The sequence below is a fragment of the Mycteria americana genome, chromosome 1 (genome assembly GCF_035582795.1).
Source record: "Mycteria americana isolate JAX WOST 10 ecotype Jacksonville Zoo and Gardens chromosome 1, USCA_MyAme_1.0, whole genome shotgun sequence".
NCBI lineage: Eukaryota > Metazoa > Chordata > Aves > Ciconiiformes > Ciconiidae > Mycteria > Mycteria americana.
In genome coordinates, this window is record NC_134365.1 from 213,125,623 (window position 1) to 213,151,846 (window position 26,224).

Sequence of the window (26,224 nt, forward strand, 5' to 3'; positions counted from 1 at the left end):
CCCTTGGCCTGTGATAGTTGAGGAGAAAAGTAATAATTGTGACATTTTTCCTCAAACAGATGTCCAAAAAGATACTTTGACTGGGCCAGCTATATTAGTTCCATAATGTGCATATGGGGTTTTTTTCACACTCTATGGTGTTACATTGTTTATATAAATATATTTTCATTTCAGAACAAAAAAGCAGAACAAAAAAACCCAAACATCTTTTTACTTGGAAATGTTAGCATGTCCAAAACATGTCTGTTTTAAAAAATTCTTCCAAGATGCTTAGAAGGAGAGTGGCAACCAGCTGGAAAAAACTATTATTTTCTAATGGCAAAGCATTCTTTGGGTTTTTTTCCTTTCCAACCTTCATTAGTGAAAAGTAGTCTTCAAACTAAGCAATACTACCACAATCAGAGCTTCAACAAGTGACTATCTTCCTTTTGAAGTAAAGCATCTCTCCAGGATCATGTCTACACTGTCATCTGAACCTTCAAGGCAATGTCTGCGGCAGGTTCAGAATTGGGTTGCTCCATAACTGGAGCCCAGAGGCTGAGCTGGCCGCTGGGGACTCGATGGACTCTTGGGCACACACCAGCCCTCCCATGAGAGAGCGATGTGTACTGACGGCAGGGAGCATGTTGAGCATTTAGCCTTCTTTAGCCACAGCTTATGTTGTCTCACAATGGTTTCTGAGGTGATGAGGATATAGAGTTAGGAATTATATGGAAAGGAAGAAGGCAAATGGTCCATTTTTATCTCACATTAGATAGTTATTTGGGGCTCATAAGCCATGTGAGAGTTTGACATGGTAAATGTCCCAAGAACTGGGCACACTGGTACAAACGTGGGTATCCTGAAAAGACTGTGATCCCACCAGTCAAAGGACTTCTTTGAACCAGAGTGCTACGCAGGCAGAAAATAATTAATCAAAATCCAGTCTCAGGAAGGAAGATATGGACCCCAGATTTTTTGCCATCCCTAAAATTTGGAAAAAGCAATAAACTAAGTTCAGCTTTCCAGTTTTTTGTTTAAGAAATAAGTCTTGGAAGTAGTTATTTCCAATTAACATGTATAATGTGATAGAAAAAATGAATGCCCTCTCTTTTCTGTAGTTGCAGGTCTTGACTTTTTCACTACTGACCACATTCTTCCCTCACTCTTTCCTGTCCCAAAAGAAAGAGGCCAGAAAATTTGTTCTGAATTTCCAATTTTGTAATTATATATTTTTTCCACTAGAGCTGAAATAAAAATTATGTATTAAAAAGGAAGGCAGCATTTACTTTTCTATCTCTATACAGTGTGCAAGATAACCGTTTTGGAAAATACTAGCATAAATGTCCACAATTTTGAGTACTCAATGGTCTTTTCAGAGATGCCTGTTTATATTAATGTAATTTCAATCTGTTCTTATGTTTTTATAGATCAGGATGTGGTACAATTCTTTGAAGAGAAATGTCTGCTTAGTTTCCAAATGGAACAGAAAGCAAAATTTGGTCCTGAACTTTCATTTTTTAATTTTTTCCCCCAGGCTTGACTTTAAGAACAAGAATAGTACTTAGTGGGTTCCTGCCCATAACAAGTCATACTCTTGTCATATGAAACAGCCCATTTTGTAGCTTCAGCTTGCTGCCCACCAACACAACAGAGGAACTATATTTCACTGGCTGGAAGGATTTAAATAGGTCGCTATTGTAACTGCATGCCTCATAAACCTTCAAAGAGTAAGCAGTAAGCTTTTTGACTCTGCTAGTTCCCATCAAACGAAGCAAAGCTTTTAACAGTTAGCTGTATAATAAGGCAGAGCTAGAAAATTGATCATAAAAAAAGCTTAGCGTTTTTTTTCTCTCTCTTTCTCTCTTTTTTTCTGAGTCCTTTGGGGTTTTTTTGTTCTCTTTTTCCTCAGTCATGTGCAGAAATCCTTTCCCATTAGTGTCCCTTTCTTAATTACACAGGGTTGTGAGGGTAGGTGCAAACCATTGGCTAAAAAAGGGGTCAGACAGGGAGGAATCCAGGGCTCTATCCCATCATCTTACAGAGTTTCCTTACAAACCAGTCACTCTGCTTAGGATTTTCAGAGTAACATGAAGAATTCGTGTTTGCTGAGATTTTGATACCCAACTGCATCAAGCTTCTTTCTAAAATCCCACATTCTTTTTACCTACTTGTAAAATGGGGACAGTCACACCTGATGAAAAGAGTTTTATGGATTTGCCTGGCAAACAGTCCTTCATTTCAAATTTGTTTAGTTAAATTGCAAAATCCTGGTTGCAGTATGGAAAGGATACTTCTTCCCAAAAATACTAGACTGAATTAGCCATTTTATCTTAATGGCAATCCTGAAAAAGTGTTTGGCTGCTGAGTTCTGTTGCTGTTCAGATGTTATTTTTACATTCTGTTATATTAGCAGGACGCCCTAATGTGAGTTTATGTCTCTTACTGTATTTGACAAAGCACCATACATGTATTCATCATGTAATTATGGCACTGTACTCTCAAGGTATTTACAGGAAGCTTCATGACTTTGGAATAAACAACCATTCCAGGACTGAGCAAAACATGGTTGAGTTGCTGTTTGTGACCTGGTTTTAATTAATGACATACTGCTTTAATCATGGAAGCATTGTGTATCTGCATGTGTGCGTATGTATTACTGCTGGCAGGGGAGGCTGGGATTTCACTGCTTAAACAGGGGCTCTAATACTGTTTGAGATGCCCTGGCTAGCTGACACATCCACACAGGGTGGCCAGGTATGCTACAGGAGACCCAGCATCCTCTGGAACGACAGCAGGAAGCTGGGTAGGACACCTGAAGTACCAAGATTGTACTAGGCACCCTTGTTTAGCCACCCAGAGTCATTTTTCTGACTTAAAACATTAGGCACATGCTTACTTCATATGCTACCTCTTGACATTTCTGATAAATCCAGATCATTTGAAATGAAGGACTGCGACAAATACTTTATTTTGGTATCTTTGACTATGAGACCATCTCGGAAGCAGAATGAATTTATCTCATTCTCATACACGGTCATCCCACCACTGGAACTTGGAAGAACATCAGTCCTCTGCACTCTGCGTGTCTTTGTTTAGAGCACAGGGGGAATAGAAACAGCACCTGCCTGACCCTAGCCCACCAAAATCAATGATGAACAAAGTTCCCTCCCATACCAGAAGTGTGTAGAAATCCTTCCCACTTAAGATGAGCACTTGAGAACTTGACTGAGTGAAACAAAATCTGGGCATTTTCTTCAGTCTGCTCAGTCTGGTAAAGCATTTCACAGTGTTTTATCTGAAGCACCTGCTCAGACTGCACTGCTTTTGATAGATCTTAATGGAGAGCTGATATTTTATTATGATCTTCAAGACACTACTGATTCTACAGCAAATCTGAAACAATTGCTTTAAAACTCATAATTCACTTCCCAGTAATGTGGTTGGGGTCTTTCTGGTGCAGACCAAAGCACCCACTCAATCTTTCTACAAGACATTGAATGTCCTGGTAGCTGTCTACCTAATAATTTCTGCATTTGGCAGGGTTGTGGGTTTTTTAGGAAAACTGCATGTGAAACATGGATTAATACAAGTGTGCAGACTTCTCTGAGATTTTTCAGAATTGCTGTCAAAAGTTCTTGGTAATTATTTATTTTTGAGAAGTAAGGATACACAATTAAACTGCATATATTAATCTCAAGGTTGTATCTTTCGCTTTCTCATTCCAGAGTGGTGTTGATATAATGATGGCAAAAGGTACCATCCCTCCAGGATGAGGACTTTAACTGCAGCAAGATGGAAAAAAAAAACCTCTGTATATTCCTTCTCATTTATTTTTCGTTGTTAGGTTAAAAACATGTAGAGAAGGTTAATGTCTCCACTTCAGAGAAGTTCCTGAGCTGTGGAAATGGAAAAGGTGTTTATACTTAGTGCAAGGTCAGTGACATGCTGGGCAGAATTATCAGAGGAAAAATGGATACTTTCAAAAATTATTATGGTGTTTTTCATTAAGAAGAATATCTTTTCCTACTCACCTTCCCCTGGCCAAGTAATGAGGTTTGGCAAAATGTGTGTTGGCTCATGAGCTTTGATTTTCTGTCTGATATTTGGAGAGTTTTTATGGTAAATGCTACATTTCACAAATGCATTTGATCAAGAGGGAAATCTTATTCTTCATACAAGAAGAGCAGGGGAAGGGGAGCACAAAAATTGGGGGGCTATTTATTTTGACAAAACCTGGCTAAAAATGCTGAAGCAAATAAGAAACTCTCCTTGCACTAGGTAGCAAGCAAAGTATTGCAGTGTGCTGTTTTCCTAGCTGAACAGAAAAACTGTGCTTCCTGCTCCCACTTCAGCACTCTGTAGGCATCCTTGATCATGATAAATTCTTGATAGCAAGGTGAGCAGAAGGTGGGCAATGGCAGGCAAAGGCTGCTCCTGCTGATAGATGAGGCTTTCTAGAGAGGAAAAACAGCAGCTGCGGGCTGAGAAGCAGTTGTCTGCCCAATCCAGACACCAACCTCTCATGAATTTCAGTTATTTGATGAACCAAATCTCCTCAAGTAAATGAACATCTTTCTCATATAGTCAGTGGGGAGATGTGAAAGCCTTTGAAGACCTCCGGGGAGATCTGATTCACCTAACTTGGATTTTTGCATTTCAGCATACAAAATCTGTTTCAAAAGCTCCTTTTTCCCTCCACTGGGAAAACATACTCATTTATTTGGAGAAGACACCACATTATGGGCTCCAAATGTGGGTGCTGGTCAGGTGTGAACTGGCTCCGTTGTCCTAGAATATCTCAGCTGGAGAACCACCTGAAAAAGCAGTGTGTGTTACAAAATTGAGACCATTTGAGAAGCACACATAGGTGGTTCCTTACATATTCCTGATTCTGAATTTTGGGGTAAAAGGGATAGGTACCCCATTGCTGGTCCCACCAGCCTTCTGAAAGCTGGGGAGCAGCCGTGCAAGCCAGTTAGAGCCTTGTTCACTGCAGGGAACCTGATGCTTAGCCTTAAACGTGCCCTAAAGCACATTACAGCCACGTGACTGTTACAGGAGGGCTGAAGAGTGGCACACTGGAATAATTTCTAATCAATGCAACTTGGATTGTTTCTCCCGAAAACCCATCATCATTTTTGTATGCCAGATGACTTAAAATAATCTGCACTTCTCATCCATTTCCCTTTTCCAACTCCTCCCAAATTTAATTCTCATTAATTTAATGGCTCCGTGATTTATCATAATTCTTTCTGGTGTCTTGTTTAGCATATGCATAAGCATTAGACTATGCTTAATAACCGTGCACTTTCTAATCTGAAGTTGTGCATTGTGGACTGATGACTGGTGGTCTGAATAACCAACAACTTGTCCTGTCTCCCTCCCCAAAATCATTCTTCTGGTTTTCCTGAAAATTAATTTTGTTAGCCCAAAGTTTCTGATCTCTTTATAGATTAATTTTCCAAATGAGCCTTCCTGTAACTTTTTGCAGTAGTATGTCTCCTTCTAAGAGAATGTCACCTTAATTATGGTGACTGCAGTGATTTCCCAATCTGTCATCTGTATCCAGACCTCTTTACAATTTCTAAAGTGGCAGCCTCCCTGCAGACATCCCTGTTTGGTGCTCTAGAATGCCATGGCTCCTAGGACGAGACAAAAGGCCATAATTTTTAAGTCTTGGTATCTAGACTTGTGGATTTAAGCATATTTGTTCCACTGAGAGGGAAAAGTCGTTCTGACTAGAAGTGGTCTGATTTTCTGAAGTGACAAGCACCTTTTCTGGTAGCAGTAGGGAAGACAGAAATGCCTCATTTTCATTTAGGCTCTTAAATGAGAGTTGTCAAGAGCCTGATTCTCCCTGAATGTTAATAGGAGGTTGATGCTTTGAAAGTCAACCCCCTGGATTAAACAATTGGGACCACAGGCTATCGAATTAAAAGACTAAAATTAATTTTAAAGTAACATCCATGATGGTGTAAAGTAGTCCATGATGGTGTAAAAGAAGACATGGAGCCTGGATTCTCTGGTGGTCTGTATGTTCCATGGTAACTGTGGCATTAATTGACAAGATCAAAGTAAAAACAAGTTGCTGCTGTTCTGACTTGACAAATCATATATTCACTTGCTCGTGATATAAATGTAATGTCGTCTAAATGAAAGCGGATCAGGAGAAAGAGTCCTTATAGGGCTTGTCTACACACATATACACACATGTTGTACAACTTCTACTACTATAGTAAGAATACAGTTATGTAGCACCTCTCTGTTGCCATGAGTATATGTATTTTGCTATCAGCTAATGGCTGTAGCTCTGTCACTCTGAGATGTGTGTTGTGCTTCAGTTAAAAAAAAAACCAAAACATTTTCTCATAATTACACCAATGAATAATTCTCTATACAGATACTGTCATGATCTTGGTCATTTGATATTTTTCCAACTATCTAACCATGTGTATATTTCATTCTATACAGCCAGGTCATCTGACAATGAAATTGGTCCACAGTAAATTTGGCAGAGCACCGTTAACGGACCAGTATTTTCCACACTGCCAATCTCCCAGTAAACTTAGGATAAGATGGTCGAGGCCTTCAAGTTCTTATTAGCAGATCTTCCTGACACGTTCAGCTCTGTGACAAAACAGCCAGCACATTTTTGTAATGTTCTTGTCTTTGCATGAACGGGTTACATGCAAAGAACTTAAGCTTTTAGCACTTCTCCCAGAAATATATTTTCTTCTGTGATGCATATGGGCTATTTTTTTGCAATAGCTTGCACAAAGGAATGAAGGTGAGTAATTACATTAATGTTGCAAAAAAACTCATCAGCGTCAGTTACTTGTGGAGAAAAACAGAATCTGATTACAAGGAAGGTTGTATTGGTATGCAAGGCAAGGAAAGCCTGCTGCATGGCTCTGCCCTAAGAGTTAAGAGGCTCTGCAGACTACTTTCCTTTATTCATATTTATGGCACTGTTGTCAGAAGTGCTTGGAAAGATGTACAGCAGTTTGAAAATGTAACACAATGAAATGGTTGTACTTAAATTTTCCAAGAAGCGGTTCAAAGCAGAAACATTTTAACATTGTTATGATTGCAGGAAAATGTGTGAAAATTTGTCCACAATATGTAATCAACCTGAAAATGCCTTATTTGCTTATTATTGCCTGAGCATGTTTCTTTTACTAGAAAACAATGAGGAAAAACAGGGAGGTGTTTTTATACATCCAAATTCCTTTAAAATCAGTATGACACACTCAGACACCCATGTGGGCTGTTTTTCATTGCCATCACTATCCCAGCCTCAATAATGTGGGACAATCCCACCACTGAGCCCTCCAGGGTCCCTTTTCCTGACAGATAAAACAATGCGGTGGGGGGTGACAGGAGAGGGAAGTCAGGTAAGGCTGAATCAAGTTGCATGAAGGGAGATGATCCTAAGTGCCAAGCCACAGTTAGGGTCCAGAATTAATGTTTATTGCTGAGTTCTTGTTTCAAAGAGGATTTTGTCTGTATGCAGGGAAAGAACTAGTTTCTCCACATATTTTACTAATCCAGCAGATTTCCAGAACTTTTTGGCACTGTGTGAATTCTGCATGCCTGACACCCTCAAGAGAAGGAGATAACAGGCAGACTCCTGGGGAAATGTCCATATATAAAATGGGACATCAGAAAGCCTAATGGATGCAAGAAGAATACACAGAAATAAGTTGGTTTTCTATAGTTATTATAGCTACCTCATAGCTTATTACAAAAATTACAGTAAAAGGCCATTTTTAATGACAAGGTCTCATTGCTGCCAATTTTCAGCTCACTGTGGAGACTGATTCAAAAGGACTTGTATCTCTACACACATGTGTATACACAGATGGTGAATTACAGATTTAATTCGATGGAGAGGACAGGTGCTAAAAATACAAATTTGGGGAAAATGTGGGAGGGAGAACAGAATGAAAAAGACTGACAGCTGCTCATTGTCCTGCCTTGACTAAATGTGACTCTTAACAGTTCAGGGAAGAAAGACACCAGGCTAGAAAATGAAAGACTTCACAGATGTAACCGTCTCCTGCAAAGGCCAGAGACAAACAATACTGAGTATGTTTTGGTGAAACTGCTAGGTATTCTATAGAAGATTTCTGAACATCAGCCGTACGGTATTTTTGTTTCATTATGTGAAACAACATGGTGCAGATACTGCAAATACGTCCCTGGATGCTGAAGCTGGTGGGATTCCCATCTGACAAGTGCTTTCAGACAAGCCTAACTTCAATGCCCACTGGTGTCAAGGTATCATATGGTTGCATGGGTTACATACAAGATCTAGATTTTATGGCACCAAGCACTGGAATGCCCCATTTTTGGCATTGATCCTGTCAGAATGAACTCCCCAGGCCTGAACCAGCTGTCTAATGCCAATGGGAAGTTTCTTGTCTCAGAAGGGGAGACACAGTGTGGGAAGTCATCTCGGCCAGACAGAAGAAAAGGTAAAGGCAGGGTTGCGTATGAGCTCTGCTCACTCTGATTCAATGAAATTAGATGGCAAGCACAGCCTCATGGCATTACATTATTCTCAATAAAAAACAATGCAGAAGCTCCAGCTGCCGTCTCAGGGAAGCATCTATGAAGAGAAGAGGTCCTTCAACACTTAACTTACGTATGTCTGAGCCCAGGAGTAAGCACAAGCCTGAACAAGACCCTGAGGAGAAAAAGGATGTGCCATTGCATTTGTAGCCTCCAGACAGAAAGTACAATGTCTGCCGTCAGGTGTGGGTGAGGTGTGCCAAGAAGACATTCAGTGCCATAAGTGCTGAAAAGAGTCCTGTCCCTCCTTCTGAGCCATCCAAAAACTAGGTAGCTGGTCCAAGCTAGCATGCAGAGTCCCCGAAAAGCCAATGGGAAGGATTAGGCATGTCCACAGGACATTTTCTCCTGTCCCAAAATAGTTGCTTTAAGATTGATGCAGTCAATCCCAACCTGACAGCGGTGTTCACTTCCCACTTGAGGAACTTTAACAGCTTGCTCAGAAAAGAGGACCAGCTGGGGTTTTGTGTGCTCAGAGTCAGATACTCTTCTGAAGAGTTTTAACTCCAAACTATCATCAGGCCAGTGGTCTAAGCAGAAACCCCACAATGGTGGAGAGAACCAGCATGTGTTGCTCATATCAATTTTGTCCTAGTTACTAAGATTAATATACGCTGTACTATTTATTCCCTGCCACAGATCATGTGGACTGTTTGAAACAGGGCTACTGTCTTCTTTGTTTCCTCTCAAAGCAGATGTGGTCTCCAGGTCATATGGTGAATGGGAATTAAAGGGGAAAAATGCTTGGGGGCATGCCTACAAGTATGAAGGGAATACAAATTCCCTTTCACCAGTTAGAGCTAGGTTGAGGTCTCTGTGGTGAAACTTCTGGGGTAAGAAAACAGGCTGTTAGATCCTCCACTGAAGAAAAAGGAAAGGAAAAAGCTTGCCTAGGAATTGCTAGATGTTCCGAGAAGACCATAAAGAGACTTTCATTAATAGATCACAAGGTTTGGTCACAAGGTATGAGTTATGCATTCCATGCTTTTGGGGAAGAATGGATGATCAAGAGCTGGCAAGAAGTAGGATTTAGAAGACCTGATGAGCCAAAGCTCCACTTTTATCCTTCCACAGATGACGAGTTGCTGTGGCCAAAGGAGAGATGCCCAGGGAACACTGGTGAAGATCTGCTGTGGAGAGACACCAATAACTGAGGAGTTGAATCAGAAATGACTTGTTGGCTGTGTCCTTTGCGAGGGGGTGAAATTTGGTAAAAATGACCTTAGCTGATGTGAAAAGGAGACACTGTCACCAGATAGTGAAATATCCATGGAATATTACAAAGGCAGAGATAAACTTGCTTAATATAGTTAGGATTTTTCTGTCAGAACAACTTTTCAAAGGAAAATACCACTTTACTGACATGAAATATTTTGCAGAAAGGCATTGTTTTCAACAAACTTCCAGTGAATCGCAGGAGTTGTCTTCCTGCCAGGGCATCCACCCAACCAGGGATCATGGCTCTGCCGCAGTCTGTCTCAGACTGCCGCAGCCATTCAGACTGTCTCAAAGCTGGACATTTGGGATTTTTAAGGTGCACAACTCCAACATATTCCTGTCACATTCTAACACCAGGACTGGGGACCCCAAAAGCGTACCAGCTCCAGACTCCCTCAAGAGACGCTCCTCTGCCTGGGAAGCCCCTGGGAGCTTGTGGGATTTCCACTCTCCCTCCATAGTTTGAAAGAGTCTTTATATCTCAACTCTACTGCAGCTGCCACTGTTTGTGTGTTTGCAGCTCTCCATCTGCCCAGTAGAGCCGAGTGGGAGCAAGGAGTCCGGGATTCCCAGGAAATCATGCAACTTAGGCTTCTGTGAACAGTTATGGATTCAAAAGCACTTTTTATTTTAATCTCACCCTTCTCTGTCCCCAGAGATTTCCCTTTCAAAGTGCTTCCATTACCTTTTCCATATTTGTTCAGCAGAATTTTGAAGAATAAGAATTACATAATAATTTTAAATATTTTAGACAAACCTTGTTTTGTGTTACTGAACACAACAAGCAAGGTTTCTAGAAGAATCACTAAGCACCAAAGGTTGTTTTTCACTGTGTGCCTATCAGAGTTTTTTTCCTCCCATTTTAATTGATTGAAGTAGTCCAGAGAAATTAAACAAATGGTTACTACTTGTAGAATTTGAGTGGAGTCCTCAAATAGACTGTATAAAAATCTTTGTGTTTATCTGACTTTGAAACCAATCATTTATGAAGTCAAAATTTAAATATGGATGTTTTTCCTCTGCCGCTAGTATTTATTTTTACCAATAGAATATTCTGGGTTATATAAAATACAAATAAAATGACTGAACTCACCACTTGAAATATTATCATAATATAATTCCTTTCCTCCTGCCTATGCCTCAGTGCCAAGAAGCACTTAAAATCCCATGCATTGTGTTTGTTTTTAATACTTTCTAAGATACTGGAGAGCATTCATCTACTAATATCTCAGATCATCAGTCAGAAGCCACAGGAAAAGACACAGCTCTTTTGGATTTAAGACTGGCGTCTTTCACATGGGCAGAGAGCTTCATTCAGCAAAAGGCCTGTGCTTTGCTGAGCTGGAGGCCATTTTAGCCCATGCCTTCCTTAATCAGAGCAGTGGAGCAGATTAGCAGGCACCAGTCAGTCACTTAGCTCCTGGGGATGGGATATGGTTGGATTTGAGGGTGTAGATGGTGACATTTCCTTCTATTGCTAGTGGAATACACTGGTAGTTTTATTCCTACCTTCCGTTTTGCCTATTTTTGTGACTATTACCGTTCAGTCAAGGAGAGTTGGGAGACTGCAAATGTCCTTGTATGCTCCTTGAAAGCAGGATTTCCACAGCAGCAGAGGGATATTTACACTTTGATGTGAAAAATCACAGGAGGACACCTCCTATAGAAATATCTGCTCTAGGTGGACCCTCCCCAACAGACATACCAGACTCTTACTGTTTTGTGTCTCCTCTGCTCTGTAAAGAGCTGTAATTTCTGTAGTTCAGAGGACAATTCCAGTGCAATTGCCCTGAAAGGGAAATGAATCCATGTAGTTGGCCAGTTGAAAACTATCAAAATAATGCCTTTCAAGTGCTCCATGAGGATGTTCACTGGAGGCAGTTGTGAGAGAAAATAGCTCATCTGAGAGGTCCCGTGGCATTTATTGACTAGGAAAGAGTGCTCAGACCAATGGTCAAAGTACATGTTTCTCCTATATTCCCATGATGCAGTGTCGTCCCTTCCTTCCCACCCAACTTGCCTCCCAGCCCCCCTGAACCTGCTTGTGGCTCCTTGCAGTCTTCAAGGTGCCCTTGTCTGCAGTTCGCAAAGGCTGAATCTATCACTTTAACCACAAGACTATCCTGAATATCTGGAATAAACCCAGATGGGCAGCATCACCATCAGTAGAACAGGTCTCTCCAGCACCAAAGGCATGGCCCTTGCCTTGTTCTGTTAATTTTTTAAAAGAAGACCAAAAAGTGATGGGAATCCTCTGAACCAGACTAAACAGTATAGATCATTTTGGGACAGCTGTGAATTTATGGTTATGGCTGGAGATGAGCTTTGGAACTATCGAAAGCTAGTTGGAGTCACCGTCCCAAAAAAAGGAGTGATTCTTTTCAGTTAGGGCTCATCATGTGATTACATACCGTGTGCATTGTGTTTGTGTGGTAAGGTTTTGGTAGTGGGGGGGCTGCAGGGGTGGCTTCTGTGGAAAAGATGCTAGAAGTTTCCCCCATGACCGACAGAGCCAATGCCAGCCAGCTCCAAGACAGATCCACGGATGGACAGGGCCGAGCCCATCACCGACAGCGGTAGCACCTCTGTGGTAACATATTTAAGAAGGGGAAAAAACTGCTGCACAACAGCAGCTGGGAGAGAGGAGTGAGAATATGTGAGAGCAACAGCTCTGCAGACACCATGGTCAGTGAAGAAGGAGGGGGAGGAGGTGCTCCAGGCACCAGAGCAGAGATTCCCCTGCAGCCCATGGTGAAGACCATGGTGAGGCAGGCTGTCCCCTGCAGCCCATGGAGGTTAACGGTGGAGCAGATCTCCACCTGCAGCCTGTAGAGGTTAATGGTGGAGAAGATCTCCACCTGCAGCCCGTGGAGGACCCCATGCTGGAGCAGGTGGATGCCTGAAGGAGGCTGTGACCCTGTGGAGAGCCTGCACTGGAGCAGGCTCCTGGCAGGACCTGTGGACCCGTGGAGAGAGGAGCCCACACTGGAGCAGGTTTGCTGGCAGGGCTTGTGACCCTGTGGGGGACCCACGCTGGAACAGTCTGTTCCTGAAGGACTGCACCCCATGGAAAGGACCCATGCTGGAGCAGTTCTTGAAGAACTGCAGCCTGTGGGAAGGATCCACATTGGAGAAGTTCGTGGAGGACGGTCTCCATGGGAGGGACCCCATGCTGGAGCAGGGGAAGAGTGTGAGGAGTCCTCCCCCTGAGGAGGAAGGAGTGGCAGAGACAACGTGTGATGAACTGACCACAACCCCCATTCTCCACCCACTGTGCTGCTGTGGGGAGGAGGTAGAGAAAAATCAGGAGTGAAGCTGAGCCCAGGAAGAAGGGAAGGGTGGAGGGAAGGTGTTTTAAGATTTTGTTTTATTTCTCATTATCCTATTCTGACTTTTGATTGACAATAAATTAAATTAATTTCCCCGAGTCAAGTCTGTTTTTCCCATGACAGTAATTGCCAAGTGATCTCCCTGTCCTTATCTCAACCCACAAGACTTTTGTAATATTTTCTCTCCCCTGTCCTGCTGAGAAGGGAATGATAGAGTGGCTTGGTGGGCGCCTTGCATCCAGCCAGGCTCAACCCACCACACTTTGTTTTGTTATGTATGGGTTACCCGTATGGAATATATGCATACTGAGCAACCAAAAGTCAACCATAATATGAGGAATCATTAAATCAAACTGAACAGAGGTGGACACGGTGAGACTAGGTTTCATCTCCTAAAAACCTCGCAGCCCCCCAGAGGAATGCAAGATGGTGTAGAAGGACACTAACTGCAGTACTTGAGACAAGTGAGAAGTGGTTTCTGAGAGCCCACTTTCTACTGCTGATGGCATTCAACCAAGGACAAACAGGACATTACGGGAGCTGGAGGGAAAATACTTTTATCATAGGATAAAAATGTGTGTATGGGTCATTCTCTCTGTTCAGAGGCACCACATATTTTCCTTACTAAACTAAAGGACTCTTTCTGCTCTTACATTCAAACACAGAGTGAATGTAGCACCGATGGCGGTCAGGCACCTCTCCCTAAATCCATGCACCAATCACATGGATTGGGCTGCAGGATTAGAGCCTACAGCTGTAAAAGAGCAAAGAAAAGGGCACAGAATTATACATTAAAGCCACCAACACATGAGCCTGTCTGGTTTCACAGGAGCATTATTTAATCAAGCATAGGAAATACATCGTGTTCTTTGGATGGTGTGGTAACTTATGTTGGATCTGGGAGATTTTTGTAGGGGTGGATCTAATAAGATACTACCACACTGGAGGTTACAAGAGGCTTGAGGAACAAGACTGTTCAGCCTGCAGCACACCTCAAAAAGGTATTTGTAAACATGAATCAAACACTGCATGCTTGATTAGCACCTTAGTAACATCACTGAGTTACTGGAGGCCTCTAGAAATGGGACTGATAAGATATATTGTTGTAATCTTCACTTTCTGTGAGCAAGGGTTGTATCTCTGAAGAAGTTCCTCTTCTTTTCTTCTGGCAGGCCAGAACGAGCCCTGTGAGCACAGCAGTAACAATGCCTCCAATCACAGCTGCTCCAACCAACCAAGCCCAGATCTGACGGGCTTGCTCAAGGTAGGGTATTAAAAACTCCTGGAAAGAATCAAGTGCTGGAAAAAAAAAAACAACAGAAAAATAAAGGTCCTTTTATATGATGCAATGTACTGTCAGTCTTTAGATGTTGTATAACAGATAATACTGGAAGGCTGAGTGAAAAAAGACTATATTGGTAGAAATTGTCTGAAGGGCACAAATAGTTTTAAACAAATATCTTCAGTCCTTATAGTCTGTTTCTCAGTCTTCATATTGAAGGCAGGAATAGAGTTCACTGTCCCCAGTGCTCTTTATGGTCTTGTCAGAAATGTAAGACCCAAGAAGTTTGATACAGTATGGCCAAAGGTCCTGCTAGCTCAGCATCCTGTTGGCAACAATAACCAAAGCAGAGCACTATGAAGAGTTTAAGAACAGGTCAAGCCTATTACGATCCTTTCACAAAATACTTACCCAGCCTCCAACAATTTTCAGCTCAGGGATTTCCTGAACCAGATGTGGTGTCATTGTACATAATAGTCATTGGAGGATTTTTTTTTTTTTCCTTCCATCAGCTTTTCTAGCTGCTCTTTGAACTTTTATCACAACTTCTTGCAGCAAGGAGATCCCTGTCTTAACTACATAGAAGTAGGGAAAAAAAGCTTCCTTTCACTAATTTTGAACCTGCCCCCTGCTCGTTTCATTTGATAGTTCTTGTGTGGGGAGAGGCAGTAGACGATTATTGTCCAGTCACTCTCTGCACAAGAAATCCTCTTTCTTTGGTGAACCCAGGGCAGCTTCTCACTGGTTAGATAATCAGCTGCCTTCTTGCTTTCTGGTATGAATGTATGTATGTGTCTGTTTTTCTCACTATGCTTAATGAGTTATGAAAACCCTGCCATACAGGGCTCTCACTTCATGATAGAGGTTGGAAAGTGATCTGTTCACAGTGCACCCAACAACCTGTTGGCTTGCATTTGAGAAATGGGAATACCTGTCCCCTTGGGTCAAGGAGGATTTCGAATCCACATCTCTGAATTACTAGCTGTAATTACTATTATTAGCTGTAATTACTAGCTCTTGGTGAAAGAAAAGTGGACCCCTATAGAGGGACCCCTATGGTGGTTTATTTTTAAATAGTGTTCATGCATCTGGACTGGTTTAGATGTGCTCAACCATATTTAGTGTGCTATACCCCTACAAAGGCTATAAACATCTTCCTCCATCTTGCATGTTCACTAGTGCCCAAAAGCATAATCCTATATATCTTCTTGGATCACGGTGCTTCTGAATGTATGCTGTTATAGGCACTGTGCTCTGAAAAAATGCTTTTGGTTTGCAGCACCTTTAAGGTTAAGCGATCCTTAGCACTTGATGTCTGAATCACTTTCTGAGATGAAATTCCATTTTAGGCTGAGTTTAGGCAGAATGTAGTTTGTTTGTCCCTACAACTCAGCTTCACTTTGGGGACTGTTTGGTTGCTATGTCTCTGGTCCTTGTTTTCCAGTTAATCCAACTTTGTATTCTGAGTTTGTATTTGCAAGAATCTGCATGTTCAGCCTTCTGCTTCTGACCTTATTAGACATATACATGTTATATAATACTAAGAATTAAAAAAAAAATAGGTTCTTGATGTTTCAGAGTGAACTCCACAAACCTCTGGGTATGAGGTACATTATCTCTTTAGTCCTTCATTTCTCATCTGTCAAATAAGGACAGTACCATTCACTGAATCCTTTGTATTGTGAATATAAATTAATATTTCTGCAGGACTCAGCTGCTATAGTGATCGGCACCAAAGAAAAGTGTTAGAGGGAACATCTTCATGATAGCATTTTAAAATTGTGCAATAAATCATACATTAGGCTACACAATGCTTAACTGAGAAAACAAAAATCAAAAGTAAAAAGGATTGGACATCTGGTTCTTAATGGATACTGTCTATGCTGTGTAGTGAATGAGGTGGGGATCTGGGGGAAAAATAGTGTGCAATTAAAGATAATGCATATATAGAGAGGTGGAGGGTGAATTATGGCTATATAGATAACTAATGCTGGCATTTCTTCGCTTTGTGTGCTTGACTTTGTAACGCCAATGTTTTTTAACTCAACTCTTTTATGTTTCTAGTGCAAACTTGTCTAAATTAGAAACAATCTGGCTATTTAAACTGGAGTATGCGTATGATAAAAGAAAATTGATACATAACAGGAACCGGATACTGTTTTAATGTTATGGAAAAAAAGAATTACCATAAAGTTCTCTTCCTTGCAGAATTTATCTGGGATATGAGGGTTTTCTAAGTGATGCCTTAAATTCATACTTTGTCCTTGAACCATCTCTCTCCTCTATCAATATTAGTTGGAGGTTTGAGCTATCTTCTTCCCGATAAAACATAACATGACTTTGAGATGATGAGATGTCACATATCATGGCAGGCCCTTTCAGAAGGGATTAATCTATTTTATTATATCCTGATAATGAGTCAAACATGCCCTTCTCTTGCTTTCAGCCTCAGTCTGTACAGTTTCTGTAATTAGCTCAAAGCCAAAAGCCACCTCCTAGCATCTACTGCCTGTTTCTTTTTGCCGCACAAAGAGTGTTTGGCATCACTATCATAAAGTTGCCATGGCAACTCTTAGGTGTCAGAGGATGGGGCACCCCAGGACACCCTATAATCTGTTAATCGGTGACTCTAACACAACAGTATACCTATGACTGGACTGGCTGCCCAGCCAAAATCATGCAAACCAGGTTTTCAGTCCAGAAACCATAAAACTTTAATCTCTAACAATGCAAGACCCAAGAGTACAGCAACTGTGTTTGCTGATGACTACCTGGGAAAAGTGTCAAGGGAGTGGTGGGGGGCAGGGACAACACATAGCTGCTTTGTGGGAGACATTAGCCAATGACAATTCCATTCCTTTTATATCGGTGTTTAGAGTCAAATGATAATCCTCACTAGAAGCTGCCATGAACATCGATTAAAACTGCCCTTTCAGTCAATAGGTTCATAACAGAGCATGAGGAAGCCAGGTCGGGCTGGTGCTTGATATCTACCCTCCTCTTAGTGGCTAATACCAACAATATCGCCTCATCTTGCTCTTTCTGAGAGGAAAATAGCAGTGATTAACCTCAGCCATGGTCTTAGCTGTCAACTCTTGACATACTCTTTCTTCTCAAAGAGAGTGTTAACTCTAGGTAATAGCAACAAATAATTTCTTACTCTTAATACATCAGATCATTCTTTTTTAATGTAATTTTAAAATACCAGGCAGTCCATTTTGTGTGGGTTGTTGGATGTCATTGAGAGGGTAGGAAACCACAGAAGTGTAATTTTAAGGTGAAGCAATGTGTGTCTCCTCTATTTAGGGTAATAATATGGACTTTCCATGATGATTGAAGAAGAAACTGCTATGGCCAATCTATTATTTGGCATACTGAGATCTTCATTTTATGGTAATGATGTCAAACTACATTATTGACATAGTAGATCCTAAGCATGAAAAAACCCCCCGCCTTAATATTTAAAATTTTTTGAAAGAATATTTATATATTTTAGATATTCATTCTATGTAAACTAGAGGATGATGAAGTCTTTCCTGGGTTAATTCCACAAATTAGAAATAAAAACTCTGGCCGGTCAAGAAATAAACAAAACAAATTTTCTATGATTTATCTATTGCCATATGCCCCACTGATATGTTGGCAGTCTTGCTATTCCATTTTACATGCTTTTCTACCCCTAACATAGGTAGTTAATGGGCACCAGATTTTAAAGCAAACCTTAAGGCAGCACAAACATATCTTATTAGGTCAAGCTTGCAACTTTTTTCTTATGCTGGTGAGCAAGTTCTTTCTGTTTGGTTTCTGCCATTTCTTGTGTGTGTATGGTTCACTGATTGTGTCCCTCTGGGTGGTCAAAGGAAATACCACTGAGACTTCCACAATCAAAAACTAGGAGGATGAGCTGGGAGGGATTCAAGTTATTGAGTCCCTCAGTCTGTCTTAAGGCAGAATCACTTTTCTTTGCAGTGATGGAAAGTTCACAGCTCCCGCTAATTTAATCGGGGTCTTCTTCCAGCTTGGAAAGTCTTTGAAACATTGTCTTCTGACAACAATGAGAGAAAATCTGGAGAAGACTGTCAGCCATAGTCCACTACCTTTGGACTGCAAGAGATGCTGTGCAGTGGGTGGTAGTGGGTTGTTCATGGTAGAGCTACAGTGCAAAGTAGAGAGCTAATGGTGTAAAGTCAAGCTGCTCCCTTTCACGTCTGCCTTCAGCCCAAGGTGGGTAAATCAGGCAACTATGACCCACTCTCCATCATGTGACTGTCTCTAGAAACAGCGATAATCAGACCATTTCTGCATGGTTAACAACAGCTTTATATTTCATTTTTCAGTGATGAAGTTGATGAGAGTTGTCTCCGCCTGTTACTTCTGCGTAGTGACATTGCTGTGGAGTCCTGCCTACTCAATGATGGCCCATCCACACAGTAGATTACTGGCAAAACTTGATTACTTTGGAGTATTGAGAGGAGATAAATCAAATATTCCTGGGTGTATTTATAGAGCAATACTGTTTACTTTTTCTTTGACAACCTCAGTTAACACTTGCACTTCATAAGTGCTCTTTCACAGTTTACTTATATACATTTCTGAAAAAAGAGGTGAGATCTGGCTATAGGATTACTGATATCACCACAGTATATACTACTAGGGTGTTAAACTACCAAAAGATAGTTTCCTACCCCTAAATGGCTTCCAGGAAAAAGAAAAAACCCCAGTTTTTAAAATCCATATTTCTGTTCCTCCATTAAATATCATTATATAACCATAAAAATATCTGCTCATACTATTTTTTCTGAGGAATATATTTGTGCATCCTCTTTTCTTTGGTTCTCTCCTTCTGTTTTAATTAACCTTAATCTACACCTCCTTATCTCTGCCTGAAGAAAACTGGGGACCAAAATGCTCTTTTCTCATCTTTTATTTAATTCAGAAATGTAAACCACATCGCAAGCCAGCATTTCTCAAGTATTATCATCTTTAATTGCTTTCTATTGTCCCAGCATCCACATTTTATTGTGCATGTCACTATTTTACCATAGGCTCTTACACGCATAACATCTCCCTTTCACATTGTGGCCAACAGTGTGTGCTCCTGAGTCAGGAGACTCATCTGAGTCCCTCAGACATAGAAGTCAGCTGCAGTCAGACTCTGGATCTGAGCTCTCCTCCTGCAACACATCCCTAAGCAACCTGGCCTTCTATGTTGTAAACACAACACTCTTTTCCCTTGCTTTGCCCTGAGTGTCAAAGATCCTTAGTTAAGATGTCCAAAAATTGCAACTGATGGTTAGATTCCTGGGTTTATAATTGAGTAGCTGCCTGCTTTTCCAAAAAAAAAAAAGTGAATCACCTGGCTACACATGTAGTGGTCATCAAATTGTTCCCACTGAGAGAGGGAGATTTTCTGGGGAAAAGTCAAAGCTGTGTCTACAGATTTATCTGTTCCTATTTCTGGAAGAAAAAAAAAACATAGAAAAGACATAGTCCAGGCCCTGAAATGTAAGTGCTTGGAATAGCTCTTGCCATAGAAAATTGTTTTGACAGCTATTGCTAGGTGGTGCCGTTAGTCTTCCAAATCTTTTTTATTGATGCTAACAAATGTTCTTTTTCAGCAAGCCATGCGGGTTGTGGTAGTTTTACAGTTCATGGTTCTCATGTCAAGGAAAGCTGGGTGTCTGCTCTGGTTTGTGCTCAGAGCAGCTCCCCAGTAACTAGACGCTGACATGTGTCTTTGATTCCTGAGGGATGGATTTCCACGCACACTGTTTGTGACCACTTCTGCTTCAGGGCTGTCGTACGTATAAAAATAAATGAAGCTGCAATTAAAATAACCACATACTGTCACACACTGATTTGCTTTTCAGTGGAAAGCAGGACTCCAGGCATCAGCTTTTCCTCAGTGGTAGAGCAACAATATAATTTAGCATTAAAATGCCATTTTGTCACTGGATTCTTTCCAAGTTTTATTTCTTGTAACCAGCCTCATCATGCTCTGTGTAGTCCTGCTTCATCTCTACTAAGTCGCCAGTGCTGTAACTCAGAACTGCTGGCCTTGCTACCTCCTTTAAAAGCAAACAAGCCAAGTCTTGAGGACAGGACAGAGCCAGGTCTTGTGTGCTCATTCCTCACTCTGTCCTGTCCTCTGTCCTGTCCGCTTCCTCTGCCTTTCCTTTTCCTCCTCATTGGGAATATCTGCAGAAATGCTGCCTCTTCTTGACCACCGAGATCTTCACTGCTATGATTTTTTTTTCTCTTTGTAACTTTTTCCTGTTTGTCTAGTAACTCCTGGCTGCCAGTTGCAGACTTTCTCTTCTCCCTTCAGTACACAGGAGCTTTCAAGGAGGGTCATCAGGCTTTCCTCCCTTGGCTCCTCTACCAAGAAGTTCCCATTTACTCCTATGTTCCTCTGAACAGGAACTCAGCATTCCTATCTGGAGAAAAGTCTGGTTTAAACACTGAAGTACTGAGAAAATCCGTATCTGCATTTTGAGATTCCATCCCATTTTCCATTTATTCCAGTTTTTCCCTTCAGAAAATAGCTTAAGCTCTCTTCTTCTTAGTGAGATTAACAAGGGGTTGAGTGACATCCAAGGATTATCTGGGCTTTCTAAACAAGGTTGAATTTCACTCTTTTTGTTGATCTTTCAAAATAATTAAGGAACTACTTCCCTTACCTCTGTGTTAAAAACATGGGCAGAATTTAGTAATTTCATTTTCTGAGGACCGTGTGTTCCCCTGGGAAAAGGGAAGAGACCAGGAAGCAACAGAAGTGAATTGTTAAAATGGTAAATAGCTTCCTTTTGCAGTACCGATTCAGGACTCAGTGTTTCTGAAAGTCATGGTATTTGGCACTTTTTTTAGTGGTACAATTTTAGGAATAGTGTGGTTTTAGGAAACTAGTGGCTTTCATTAAAAATATGTATAAATATTTCTGGTCTTGATCAGGAATTAAATTATGGCAGCATGAATAAAAGGGCAAAAATACTACTGATAAGACCAAAATAATAATTTTGATATTATATTTGAAGCATTTATTAGATTATTTTCTGTCTGAATACTTTGGATTGACCAAATTGTTTATGGCATGTTAGGAGAAATATTGACTTCTGTCCCTGGGTTATAGTACTAAAACAGCTTTAACAATTATACAGGAGAGTTGCAGATTCCTTTCGTTACACAAGGAGAGTCAAAACCACGTTTTCTGGATTACTTTAAATCACAAGCTAGATTTTACTTGAGAACTGAGCAAACAAGATAAATGCATGGTTGGACAGTTTATCAAGTATGCAGAAACCATACAGCCCATTAGTAAGCAAACTCTGTCAGAAAAGCAGGGGTGCCCTGAGAACTAATATCGTTTTGATGAAGACAAAAAGCAAGCTATAAGAATGCTAGCATCCCTAAAACGTCCCTGGTGCTTTTGCTGTATAGTAATTGGACTTTCAGCTCTTAATTGCCTTTTAACCGAAGAGACATATTCACAGAAAGTTTTGTGCCTCAAACAGGGAACGCAAACATGCCCAGTAACCTACCTGTTCAGTGGCCAATGCTTTGCAAGGATAACCGTACCCCACATCCTGGGTAGCTTTTGGCAGTGACGAATGTAACAGATCTGATCATTCCAATGGCCCGGTTTTGTAAAGGATTGGGCCAAAGTATCTGAGCAATCCTCAGTTCCAGGCAACTTTATATGTTTAACAGATTTTAACCCTTCCCGGAGACAATAAGGAGGCCTGTACTACTCAAGCAAAACTACAAAGTCCACTACTCTAAGCATAAGACCTGGTCTACCTGGGGTTCCCGAGGAGCTACAGCCCCAAGGACCTCTGTCCTCCTTGTGCCAAGATGCCCGACTCAAAACTATCTTTGAACAGCAATGCAAGTCAAAACCATCACTAAACAGTGCAAAATTAATTTGATTAAATGAAATTAGCGTTATTTAGTGTTACAACCACAGGACAAGCACAAAGTCAGTGGATCACTGTTTTAAGTGCTGCACCTTGTGTTGGCCTTTGGTGCCATGGTGAATTTTACTTCTGGTATTTAAGGGACCAGATTACATTTGTAAACAAGAAAGACAGCTTTGCATCTGCCCTCCTTTAAACCACGTCCAGAAATCTGAAAATTCCACTGGTTCCCATTTGTATTGAACTGTAACAGCTGAGCTGGGCAAATGGCAGACTCAAAATCCAGCACTTTTTCTCCCCACTTCTGATCATGAGATGACCATTTGGATCAGATTCTGCTTTTAATAGGCTAGGATAGATAGGATTGATGTCAGTGATTGATTTGTGGTTGAACTTTACTAATGATATCACGTTGACTCTACATCAGACCAGAAATGTGAAAACAAGCAGGTATGATCTGGGATTATATTCAGAGAAAAATCTGGAATGCAAAGATTTTTTAGTATCTTCTCATTTTAAAGACATATGCCAGGTTATAGGCAACAAATTTGACATTTACCCAAAATAGTAACATTACCTGGTTCTTGCAGATACTCATAGTCATACCCCAGCTCTCTTGAGGGTTTAAAAAATTCTCCATTTCTGTAAAGGGGAATAAAGGGGACCATGTAGTTTTCTCGATTGTGCCCAATGGGTGCATTGGCTGCTGGGTAAACTTCTAGCATGGGCCTGTGTCTTCTTAACCATTGCTCAAAAATGCTGTAGAAGAAAAAGTATGTCAATTAATGGTGGAGATTGGCAGAATTTTTTTTCTTGAAGATTAAAAAAAAGTGTTGATGCCTTTTTTTGTGAACCTTGGGGACAGAGTGGCATGCAATGACTTGTGTTCATGTGCATGTAATGCTTTCCAAATCATTTGGGTTTAGCTCCTTCAGTGCTGAGTTCCTATGCAAGCCCACAAAAAGCAAAGGCCTGCAGTGCTGCAGAGAGGCTGAATATGCTTTTAAATTCCATAAATACAATTCACTGTCTCACTGTGACCTGACTGCAATTTCTGCTCAGGAATTCACATGGTTGTGAAGGATAGAAAGAAAAGGATTAAAGATTTCAGTCCTTCCTCCTCACCCTCAGAAACATTTATGGCTGGTTGTGAATGGTCTTGTTGCCAGCTGCTCAGTCCTGTTCCCCTTCCTCTATTTTCTTACCAAGGTTTTTCACACCTGCATTAAAGTATGGCTACATCATGGTTGGTTTGACATCACCAAGGAGGTGGAAACATCTGAGGAAGAAGGGATAATCTATATGAGTCCAAAAACTTGATAAAGCAGGTCAGCTATCCGGAAGGAGTCTTTCTCCAGCCGTAGCTTCTTCACTGACCTTGGTGTCTGCATAGTTATTTTACATATTCTCACTCCTCTCTCCCAGCTGTTGTTGTGTAGCTTTTTTTACCCTTTCTTAAATATGTTATTACAGAAGCACTACCACCATCGCTGATGGGCTCAGCCTTGGCCAGCGGCAGGTCCATCTTGGAGCCAGCTGTCATTGGGTCTGTCCGACATGGGGGCAGATTCTGGCATCTTCTCACAGAAGCCACCCCCGCAGTCCCCTTGCTACCAAAAACCTTACCATGCAAACCCAATACAAGCTGTTACCCGCACCTTTGACCTCAGCTGCTCCTTTCCATTTTTCTCTACCAAAGTTTCTCCCATTAGCTGTCTGTCAGCGCTTGGCAATATGTCTGTTCTTTAACTTGGAAGCAGAAAGCTTAAAGGCTGCAGTATGGGAAGAGTTTGTATTGACATTTTCAAGTCAACTACTGGATGTGTTTGGAAAGCAAAATTAACAACTCTCCAAAACACTCTCAGTTCTCTTCCCTTTGTGTCTGAGCTTTTTCTGCTCAATTCTTCACTTTGTTTCAATCCTCAAATCCTTTCCCTGATCCCCTGCTGTTTACATAGTGACCTTGGCTTGTCAGCAGACACCTGGATGGTTGGAATAGGGGAGCTGGCAAGATGCTGTAAGGGGAGCAGATGCAGGTATCTTATACATGAAGAAAGGGGACCCCATGCTCGATCAGAAGGTATTGGTAGAAAGGGATTATCAGCATCAAGCTCAGGGAGGGATAACTGAATTCAGTTATGAGGGGTGGAAATGGTCTAAAGAGACCTGTAGATTGTAGTTTAATTGAGATCTTGGCTCAACAGTTGCTGCTCCCTGACACTGGCTGCTGGCTGGAGGACACTTTCACCCCTCTTATAATTATTAACCAGCTGTTCAGGAACTGAAGTTACCTCAGAAACACAGACCCAAATGTAAGTGCTCAGCAGTATCAGGATCTCTGCAGAGCATCCAGGGATTCTGCTGGTAGATTTTTACCTCCTATCTTTGGGCAGAAATGTTGAGAAACGCTCTGCTTACCCCACCAAATTAAAGCCCTCTCGCAGTCATCAAAACAGAGGTAGGGCCAAAGCCTTGGTTCTTTTTTTAGAATCAAAAGATTTAATAGATGACAACATCACTATGTTCATACATCTTGTCAACCCTTAACAATACAGGTATTAATCTTGATTAAAATCTTCATTTGTGGCTCTCTTCTTCAGTTAATTTCATCAGCCCTGTCTAGAAAAACTCTTGTCAGAATGATAATGTTCAGCTGAAGCTTTCAGATGGATAAATTTAAACAATGATATCAAGGCTTCAGCTGCAGTTATCACAAGAAAGTTTGAACAGAAACTGTAATCAGATTACATCTTTGGAGAACAGCATAGAGAAATCCAGTAATCATTAAAAAAGGCATATAATATAAAGGAAACCAGGACATTAGTTTAGCTTGAGGGTAGTAGGGGTGTGTGTTGACTCCAATCCTTTCCCTGCCTGGCTTTTACTCATGTTTTGGGCAAGGCACCCTAACTATCAGTGCCGTGTTTTTCTAGCAGTTGTAGATGGGAGCCAAGATAGCTCTTCTCTGCAGCACAGGGCTGTTAGAGGTACAGAGATACTTTGGTTATGGGAACATGGTAATATTTTAAGAAGAAGGCAGAGATAGGACTTGGATCAGGTTTTCAAAGTCTGCTGCTGATCCATACCCTAACTTTTGAATGCTCAATTTGAGGTACTTCTTGGGGCCTGATTTTTAGAAAACGCTGAGCAGCCACATTCTGAAAATCTGGAGGGCTGCTGAGCACAAGGTTCAGAGCTAGAAGTCGTCATTTGCCTGAAATAGCTTTTGTATGACATGCCCTGAAATGCAGCATCCTCTCTGGATGACTTAAATGTTGCTGTTTCATAAGCAGTTTCGAGAAGAATCCTTAGGCCAGTAATCTTTCAAGCAGAATGCAAATGCAAAGCATTTCCATGGAAATGAACATATGTACTTTTGGATTCCTTCATTTGCAGTGTGGTTCCCACATTAGATATCAAGCTTTTCTTAGCAGTAGCAGGAGCATTGAATTGTCTGCCCTTGCAGCTGATCTTTAGATTTAGATGCAATCGTATGCCTCTAATTACTGATATGATGAGTTGTGCTGATGCACAAGATATGTTGCACAATTCATTGAATTGTTTAGGAGCAGTTCTCTCCTTTAGCCAGCATAAAATCATATAATCTTTACTGAAATCTGTTTCATCTAACGTGTCTGTATGCCACTGTAGAAATCTCAGAAACATCCGTTAGGGTTTTAAGAGTCACACTTTCCATTACTCCCTTTAGAATAGCTGGCCCTGTGCATTTATCTTGGCTTTTTTTTTTTTTTTTTTGACACTTTGAAAGATTAGGATCATATTCTACTTGCTAATAAAGCAATTGGGTGAAGTTGCATTTATTCTTTCCACTTCAAGTCTTGTTCCCAACTTGTTCAGTAAGATAGGTTCACAACACATTTTTTCTTGGCAAAATAATGCATGATGCTCTGTATTATCATTGGGAT

At 41.1% G+C, this 26,224-nt stretch overlaps 2 protein-coding genes across 13 annotated transcripts in view; one reads left to right on the forward strand and one right to left on the reverse strand.

Moving 5' to 3' along the window:
• The window catches only part of NOX4 (NADPH oxidase 4), a 185,965-nt gene that overhangs the window by 124,533 nt on the left and 35,208 nt on the right, over nucleotides 1–26,224 (forward strand). The window contains exons 19-20 of one of the 12 annotated variants that reach the window (XR_012773843.1): nucleotides 3,708–9,272; nucleotides 9,631–12,422. The exons of 8 other annotated variants lie outside the window; for them this stretch is intronic. Coding sequence is in view for 2 of the 4 variants with exons in the window: in XM_075491142.1 (XP_075347257.1) it covers nucleotides 3,708–3,723 (16 nt within the window). In the remaining 2 variants the exon portion in view is untranslated. Of the gene's footprint in view, nucleotides 1–3,707; nucleotides 12,423–26,224 lie in introns of those variants that run through there. 3 more of the 12 variants (XR_012773842.1, XM_075491142.1, XM_075491144.1) reach the window with 3 other exon arrangements.
• TYR (tyrosinase) overlaps nucleotides 13,977–26,224 on the reverse strand; it is a 50,644-nt gene continuing 38,396 nt past the window's right edge. The window contains exons 4-5 of the mRNA XM_075491145.1: nucleotides 22,876–23,057; nucleotides 13,977–14,402 (exon numbers count right to left, since the gene is read on the reverse strand). Of these exons, the coding sequence (XP_075347260.1) occupies nucleotides 14,179–14,402; nucleotides 22,876–23,057 (406 nt within the window). The 3' untranslated portion in view covers nucleotides 13,977–14,178. The remainder of the gene's footprint in view (nucleotides 14,403–22,875; nucleotides 23,058–26,224) is intronic.